The sequence below is a fragment of the Tachyglossus aculeatus genome, chromosome 24, assembly GCF_015852505.1.
Source record: "Tachyglossus aculeatus isolate mTacAcu1 chromosome 24, mTacAcu1.pri, whole genome shotgun sequence".
NCBI classification, from domain to species: domain Eukaryota; kingdom Metazoa; phylum Chordata; class Mammalia; order Monotremata; family Tachyglossidae; genus Tachyglossus; species Tachyglossus aculeatus.
Genome location: NC_052089.1, coordinates 25,085,429 through 25,094,359, shown reverse-complemented (window position 1 = coordinate 25,094,359; position 8,931 = coordinate 25,085,429). Strand labels below are relative to the sequence as shown.

The 8,931-nt window shown below is 58.2% G+C and overlaps 1 protein-coding gene across 1 annotated transcript; it reads left to right on the top strand.

Moving 5' to 3' along the window:
- Positions 1-3,517: 3,517 nt before the first annotated feature.
- Positions 3,518-8,084, top strand: OLIG2 (oligodendrocyte transcription factor 2). Its single transcript, XM_038766244.1, is given in 4 exon segments — positions 3,518-3,565; positions 5,432-5,618; positions 5,620-6,219; positions 6,221-8,084. Coding segments are annotated over 3 exon segments (891 nt in total). The 5' UTR covers positions 3,518-3,565; positions 5,432-5,463; the 3' UTR covers positions 6,357-8,084.
- Positions 8,085-8,931: the final 847 nt, after the last annotated feature.

Here is an 8,931-nt window from a genome sequence, read left to right as displayed (position 1 = left end):
CTGTGAGCCCCACGCGGGACAACCTGATTACTTTACCTTACCTGATTACTTTACCTGGTTCAAATCCTGGCTCCGCCACTTGTCAGCTGTGTGATTTTGGGCAAGTCACTTCACTTCTCTGAGCCTCAGTTACCTCATCTGTAAAATGGGGATTAAGACTGTGAGCCCCTGTGGGACAACCTGATCACCTTGTGACCTCCCCAGCACTTAGAACAGTGCTTTGCACATAGTAAGCGCTTGATAAATGCCATCATTATTATTTCAGCTGTGTGACTTTGGGCAAGTCACTTAGCTTCTCTGGCCCTCAGTTACCTCATCTGCAAAATGGGGATTAAGAACGTGAACCCCCAGTGGGACAACCTGATCACCTTGTAACTTCCCCAGCGCTTAGAACAGTGCTTGGCACACAGTAAGCGCTTAATAAATGCCATCATTGTTATTTATTTATTTGTATCTACTACCCCAGCGCTTAGAACAGCTCTTGGCACATAGTAAGTGCTTAACAAATGCCATAATAATAATAATGATTGTGATTATTGTTATGATGATTAACAGATGCCATCCTTAGTATTACCCGTGCTGTCGGGGACTTTCTGGGCGCCTCTGCAGCTGCTGTCTTGACTCCCCGATGAAACTCAGGCTGCGGGGAGAGGAACCAGGCTGCGGGGGGGTGGGGGCTGGTGGAGGGAGGGAGAGAGGACGAGAAAAAACGGGAGGATTCGGGAATTTCGGGGCTTGAGCCCCGGATTCCTGTTTGCCCCAGTGACCCTGAAGGGCAACGAAATTAGGCGGTGGGCGGAGTTTGGGGGGGAAATCTTTCGTTGTGGGCGACTGACCCTTTTCCCCCAACGAATCTTCTAGACAGCGAGTCCGTTTTGGGCAGAAGTTAATAATAATAAAAATAATAATGGCATGTGTTAAGCGCTTACTATGTGCCAAGCACTGTTCTAAGCGCTGCGGAGGATACAAGGTGATCAGGTTGTCCCCACGTGGGGCTCACAGTCTTCTTCCTCATTTTACAGATGAGGTAACTGAGGCACAGAAAAGTTACGTGACTTGCCCAAAGTCACACAGCTGACAAGTGGCAGAGCCGGGATTTGAACCCGTGACCTCTGACTCCAAAACCCGTGGTCTTTCCGCTGAGTCACGCAATAAAGTGAGGTTGTCTCTCTTTATTTCTATATTGTACTTTCCAAGCGCGTGTCTTAGTGAAAAGAGCCCGGGTTTGGAGTCAGAGGTCGTGGATTCTAATCCCAACTCTGTCTGCTGTGTGACCTTGGGCAAGTCGCTTGACTTCTCCTTGCCTCAGTTCCCTCATCTATAAAATGGGAATTAAGCCTGTGAGCCCCACGTGGGACAACTTGATTACCTTGCATCTACCCCAGCATTTAGAACAGCACTTGGCACATAGCGCTTCCCAAATACCATCAATGTCTTCTAGACTGTGAGCCCGTTGTTGGGTAGGGATTTGTTGCCGAACTGTACTTTCCCGAGCGCTTAGTACAGTGCTCTGCACACAGTAAGGGCTCAATAAAGACGACTGAATGCGTGAATGAATGCTTTGCACACAGTAAGCGCTCAATAAATACGATTGAATGAATGAAGCCTTGTGTTTCCAAACCGCGGGGGAGGCTCCGGTTGCGTGCGAATGTGTGTGTGTGTGTCTGTGTGAGAAACGGTTGAGGGTGCGAGAGGCCGGAGGCTAATGTGTTAATATCTTCGTGCCACTGTGTGTCGGCGGGCAAAACTCTGTGTGTGTGTGTGTGTGTGTGTGTGTGTGTGTGTGTGTGTGTGTGTGTGTGTGAGATGAAACGTTCCGCCCCTGAAACCCAGTTCTGGTCCCCACAGCTCTCTAAGTATGGCACTTGTTAAACGCTCACTGTGTGCCAAGCACTGTTCTAAGCGCTTGTAGATACGAGATAATCGGTGGGACCCAGTCCCTGTCCCACATGATAATAATAATAATAATAATAATAACGGCATTTATTAAGCGCTTATTATGTGCACAGCACTGTTCTAAGCACTGGGGAGGTTACAAGGTGATCAGGTTGTCCCATGTGGGGCTCACAGTCTTGATCTTCATTTTACAGATGAGGGAACCGAGGCCCAGAGAAGCACAGAGAAGCTTAAGTGACACAGTCACGCAGCTGACAATTGGCAGAGTCGGGATTTGAACCCATGCCCTCTGACTCCAAAGCCCGTGCTCTTTCCACTGAGCCACGCTGCTTCTCATGGGGCTCCCACTCTTAATCCCCCATTCCGCAGGTGAGGAAACTGAGGCTCGGAGAAGTGAAGTGACTTCCCCAAGGTCCTAGAGCAGACGAGAGGCGGAGCCGGGATTAGAACCCAGGTCCCTCTGATTCCCAGGCCCGGTCTCTAGCCGCTAAAGCCAAGTAATCGGGCCAGTACGAGAGACCCGAAAACGACCTGCCCCTGTAGCTGACATCTGTCTACTTGTTTTGTTTTGTTGTCTGTCTCCCGCTTCTAGACTGTGAGCCCGTTGTTGGGTAGGAACTGTCTCTGTTGCCGATTTGTACTTTCCAAGCGCTTAGTACAGTGCTCTGCACACAGTTAGCGCTCAATAAATAGGAGCCGCAGCGTGGCTTAGTGGAAAGAGCCCGGGCTTGGGAGTCAGAGGTCATGGGTTCTAATCCCGACTCCGCCACTTGTCAGCTGTGTGACTTTGGTCAAGTCACTTCACTTCTCTGGGCCTCGGTTACCTCATCTGGAAAATGGTGATTTAGGCTGTGAGCCCCACGTGGGACAACCTAGTTACCTTGTATCTACCCCAGCGCTCAGAACAGTGCTTGGCACATAGTAAAGCGCTTAACAATACCATCGCCATAATGAATACGATTGAACGAATGAACGAAACGCTTGGGAAACGGGAAGGCGGACAAACCCCATCCTCCGGACCATTTAGACTTCAGAGGGAGGGGGGAGCTGGCATGGGGAGTGGATTTGGGGGTGGAAGGGGTCCTCACCCCGCAACCGCTCCATCCCCGCAACCGACCCATCAAGGGGGGGGTGTCCGAATATAACCCCCCCCCCGGCGTTATCGCTCTGATGGGGGTGAAATCGTTCCCCAATGTTATTGACAGCGCTGGGGCCGGGTTTCTTGGTCTGAGCGCCCCCCCAACACCCCCACCCCACAAACACACACACACAACACACACACACACACCAGCTGTTGCGGACGCCGTGGTGGTTGAATTTTATTATAGATTTTCCCCCCAAGCCCCTCCCTGTGGCGGCGAAGCCCCTCCCCACCGAGGCCCTATTGGCCGCAGCGGCCCCGTTTATTGAGCGGAGAGGGCCGGTGGGGGGGAATAGGGGAGGGGGCGGGGGTTGGGGGTGGGCCGTGTCTCGTTCATTGGCGCAGGAGCCCCTCCCGGACAATAAGGCCGCCGCCCCCTCCCCCCCCGGCCGGAGGATGCTCTGCTATAAAGGCGGCCGTTTCCCCCCGAGGTGCCGGGGATGGTCGCCGAGTGGGTGACGACAAGCACCAGCCCCGGACAGCTCGTCCCAGCCTTGTCCCTTGCTGCAGAGGTCGCCCCGGGAAACTGTAAGTGCCACCCCCGGCCCGGGGACAGACGCCAGGCTCGGGACCCCCCTCCCACCCGCCCCCACCCCGCAGAAAGCAAACCAAATCCCCGGGCCCCTGGCAGGTGCCCAGGAAGGCCTCTGTCCTCGGGCCTGGTCCTGCGAAGCCCAAGGGCGGAGGGAGGGGGTCGCAAATAACGCCCCTCGGCCCGGGGGGCGGGGGGTGGGGTCGCGGGCTAAGGCTTGGGAAGGGCTGGGAGGTCTGCCTGGCTCCATTCATCATCATCAATCGTATTTATTGAAAGCTTACTATGTGCAGAGCACTGTACTAAGCGCTTGGGAAGTACAAATTGGCAACATATAGAGACAGTCCCTTCCCAACAGTGGGCTCACAGTCTAAAAGAGTGGGCTCACAGTCCATTCGTTTGGGTTTGGGCCTTGGCGCCCCGAGGGAGGACCAACCACCCGTTGTTGGGTAGGGACCGTCTCTATATATTGCCGATTTGTACTTCCCAAGCGCTTAGTCCAGTGCTCCGCACCCAGTAAGCGCTCAGTAAGAGTGAGCAAATCTTAGTACCTCCATCCCCTTCCTTCTCTCCATCCCTTTGGCCGCTCATCCTCCTCACTTCTAGACTGGGAGCCCGTTGCTGGGTAGGGACCGTCTCTATATATTGCTGATTTGTGCTTCCCAAGCGCTCAGTACAGTGCTCCGCACACAGTAAGCGCTCAATAAATACGATTGAATGAGTGAACGAAAACGCACAGCACACACAGGCAGGTGGGTGAAGGGATCGTGCAGGAAACTTTTTTTTGGTGGTGGTGGGGGCGGTTTGGGAAGATCAGAAAGGGGGGAAGGAGAGGAGGAAGATGAAGCTGCATTTGGGGGGAGAATTATTAGGCCAGGCTGGGAGTTGATGGGGGGCCGAAAGGATCAGGGTTTAGGATAGTGCCTCGCACATAGTAAGCGCTTAACAAATGCCATCACTGTTATTATTCATTCAATCGTATTTATGGAGCGCTTACTGGGTGCAGAGCACTGTGCTAAGCGCTTGGGAAGTACAAATCGGTAACATATATAGACGGTCCCTACCCAACAACGGGCTCACAGGCTAGGAAAGAAGCCAGTCCTTCTCACCCGGTACGCGCGCGCGTGTGTGTGTATCCATTAGTTCATTCAAGCGTATTCATTGAGCGCTTCCCGTGCGCAGAGCACTGTCCTAACCGCTTGGGAAGTACCAATCGGTAAAATATACCAGACGGTCCCTACCCAACAACGGGCTCACAACCTAGGAAAGAAGCCGGTCCTTCTCATCCGGTACGCGTGTGCGTGTTCATTAATTCGTTCAAGCGTATTTATCGAGCGCTTCCCGCGAGCAGAGCACTGTCCTAAGCGCTTGGGAAGTACCAACCGGTAACATATACAGACGGTCCCTACCCAACAACGGGTTCACAGCCTAGGAGAGAAGCCAGTCCTTCTCACCCGGTACGCGCGCGCCTGTGTTAGTGTGTGTTTGTGTGTTCATTCATTCATTCAATCGTATTTATCGAGCGCTTACTGTGTGCAGAGCACTGTGCTAAGCGCTTGGGAAGTACAAGTCGGCAACATATAGAGACGGTCCCTACCCAACAGTGGGCTCACAGTCTAGCACACAATAAGCGCTCAATAAATACGATTGATTGATTGACTGATTGGAAGGGGGAGAGTTCATGAGGAGTTCGTTCAAGCGTATTTATTGAGCGGTGCCCGCGTGCAGGGCACCGTCCTAAGCGCTTGGACGGTTCAGCTCGGCAACCAACGAGAGATCATCCCGGTGTTTCTCCGTGTCTGTCCGTGTGTCTCTGTGCCCTCCGTCTCCCCCCTCTCCCCCGCCTCCCCTGGGTTCCTCAGTGCAGGCGGCGCCCCCCGCCCCCGGGGGGGCCATGGATTCGGACGGCAGCCTGGGGTCCAGCCGCCCCTCGTCTCCGGAGCCCGACGGGCCCTTCCTTTCGGCCAGGACCAAGGGGGTGGGCGCCGTGTCCTCCTCTACCCCCAGCGAGGGCCCGTCCGAGCTGGTGCCCGCCCTGGGCGCGGGGGGGCCTGCACCAGGCCGCGAAGCCTGGGGGCAAGTCCTCCTCGTCGTCGTCGTCCTCCTCGTCGTCCTCCTCGTCCTCGTCGTCGTCGTCGTCGTCCTCGGTGGCCAAGAAGGACAAGAAGCAGATGTCGGAGCCGGAGCTGCAGCAGCTGCGCCTGAAGATCAACAGCCGCGAGCGCAAGCGGATGCACGACCTGAACATCGCCATGGACGGGCTGCGGGAGGTGATGCCCTACGCCCACGGGCCCTCCGTCCGCAAGCTCTCCAAGATCGCCACCCTCCTCCTGGCCCGCAACTACATCCTCATGCTCACCAACTCCCTGGAGGAGATGAAGCGGCTGGTCAGCGAGATCTACGGCCACCACCATCACCACCACCACGGGCCGCAGGCCCCGCCGCCCCCGCCGCCCCCGCAGGCCCCGCATCCCGCCCCCCACCCCCACCCCCATCCCCACCACCACCACGCCGCCTTCCACCCTGCGGCGGCGGGGCCCCCCGGAGCCCCGCACCCGGCCGCCCTGGTGGGCGCCGCGGTGCCGGGGGCCGGCGGACTGACCCTCCGGCCCGGCCCGCCCGCCCTGCTCAAATCCCCGGCCGGGGCCGGCGGGGCGGGGGGCCGGCGGGGCGGGGGGCGGCTTCCCGCCCTGGGCCGGCCTGCCCTGCCCGTGCACCCTGTGCCAGGGGCCCCCGCCGCATCACCACGTCCCCGGCCTGACCCGCCTCGCCTCCGACGCCAAGTGAGCCGGGAGGCGGCGGGGGCGCGGGGGGGGACGCCCCGCCAAACGCTCTGCCCCTCCCCGGGGCGCACGGTCCGAGCGGGAAGGCTTGGGTGGCGGGAGGATGCCCGCACGCCCCGCCAAACGCTCTGCCTCTCCCCGGGGCGCACGGTCCCAACGGGGAGGTGCGGATTGCGGGAGAACGCTCCGCCAAACGCTCTGCCGCTCCCCGGGGCGCACGGTCCCAACGGGGAGATGCGGATTGCGGGAGAACGCTCCGCCAAACGCTCTGCCGCTCCCCGGGGCGCCAAGTCCCACCGGAAAGCTTTGGGTGGCCGGAGAACGCACCGCAAAAGACTGGGCCTCTCCCCGGGGCGCAAAATCCGAGCGGGAAGCTTTGGGTGGCGGGAGGATGCCCGCACGCCCCGCCAAGCGCTCTGCCTCTCCCCGGGGCGCACGGTCCCAACGGGGAGATGCGGTTTGCGGGAGAACGCTCCGCAAAACGCTCTGCCGCTCCCCCGGGCGCCAAGTCCGACCGGAAAGGTTTGGGTCGCGGGAGGACGCACCGCAAAAGACTGGGCCTCTCCCCGGGGAGCGCGGTCCGAGCGGGAAGGTTTGGGTTGTGGGATGATGCCCGCACACACCGCGAAACGCTCTGCCGCTCCCCGGGGTGCAAGGTCCGACCGGGAAGGTCTGGGTTGCGGGAGAACGCTCCGCAAAACGCTCTGCCGCTCCTCGGGGCGCAAAGTCCGACCGGAAAACTTTGGGTTGCGGAAGAACGCACCGCAAAGGACTGGGCCTCTCCCCGGGGCGCACGGCCCGACCGGGAAGGTTTGGGTTGCGGGAGAACGCACCGCAAAGGACTGGGCCTCTCCCCGGGGCGCAAAGTCCGAGCGGGAAGGTTTGGGTTGCGGGAGAACGCACCGCAAAAGACTGGACCTCTCCCCGGGGCGCACGCTCCGAGCGGGAAGATTTGGGTGGCAGGAGGATGCCCGCACGCACCGCAAAACTCTCTGCCTCTCCCCGGGGCGCAAGATCTGTGCGGGAAGGTGTGGGTTGCGGGAGAACGCTCTGTCACTCTCCGGGACGCAGAGTCCGAGCGGGAAGACGCGGGAGGATGTCCGCACGCTCCGCAAAACGCTCAGCCTCTCCCCAGGGCGCACGGTCCGGGCGGGAAGGTTTGGGTTGCGGGAGGATGTCCCGCCAAAAGACTGGGCCTCTCCCCAGGGGGGAAGGACAGGGGGGCTGCCCAACCTGCGGGGGGCGGAAAGAAAGGGGCGTCCTTCACGCTTCCTAATCCCATTTTCCACCTTGGCCCTCTTCTCTCCCGATGGGGCATGCGGGTGGCATGCGGGGAGGCTCAGCCCGCATCCTTTCCCTGCAGCTTCGACCGGCAACGGGGTCGAGGGGACCTTTTCCCTGTCGGGGAGACGGGTCTTAAATACGCCCCCGGCCCCCGTTTCGCCCCTCGGTGGGCACCGCATGCCCATCCCGCACTGGGCAGGCTCCACCCGACCCGCTAAAACCGAAATCTCCCTCTCCCTGGGCTGGGCTTCTGAGCCCCTCACCCCCGTTTTCTCACCTCTCACTCTCCCGCAGAGATTTTATCATCCTTTTTATTTTTGTAAAAAAGAAAAAAAGTGCTAAATAATATTTATTACTTGTCTGGTTGCAGAAAAGGAAAAAAAAATCCCCTACAAAATCAATGACGGTCGATGGAGATTTTAAAATAAAAGCAAGTACCTGGTTTTAAGCGGGGGGTTGCGGCTCTTTAGAGGGCGTCCATTTGGGAGGCCTGTGGGGGAGGGAGGGATTAAGTGAGTAGTTCTCTCCCCCGTCCCCGTCTGGTCTCTACCCGCGGCGTCTACACTGGGCGGGCGAGTGGGGTCCGGTGTTTCTTAAAAGGACACTGTGGGTTGGGTGGGGGGCGACTACACTTGGCGGGGAAGGTGGGCAGTTTGTCAAGACCCCGACTCTGAAACTCTCGGACTTGGTGGAGGTGGGAGGGCGAGGCTGGGAGACTCCACTCAGGACAGGGGTTTGGGTAGAAGGGAGAAAGCCGGGAGGCCTCCATGGCCCTGGCGTCTACGAGCAGGTAGGAAGGGGAGGGGGGAATAATTAAAACAATAATAATAATGGTATTTGTTACGCGCTTACTATGTGTCAAGCACTGTTCTAAGCGCTGCGATAGATACAAGGTTACCAGGTTGTCCCACGCGGGGCTCACAATCTCCATTTTACAGATGAGGCCCAGAGAAGTTAGGTGACTGGCCCGAAGTCACACAGCTGACAAGTGGCGGAGCCGGCATTCGAACCCGCGACCTCTGACTCCCAAGCCCGGGCTCCTTCCACTAAGCCACGCTGCTTCCCTATGCGGGAGAAGGGGGTGGGGGCTGGTAATAATAATAATTACGGGGTTTGTTAAGTGCTTGCTATGTGCCAGGCACTGTACTAAGCGCTGGGGGTGGACACAAGCAAATCAGGTTGGACGCAGTCCCCGTCCCCATCCCCATTTTACAGATAAGGGAACTGAGGCCCAGAGAAGTGAAATGACATACCCCAGGTCCCACAGCAGACAAGTAGCAGAGCCGGAATTAGAA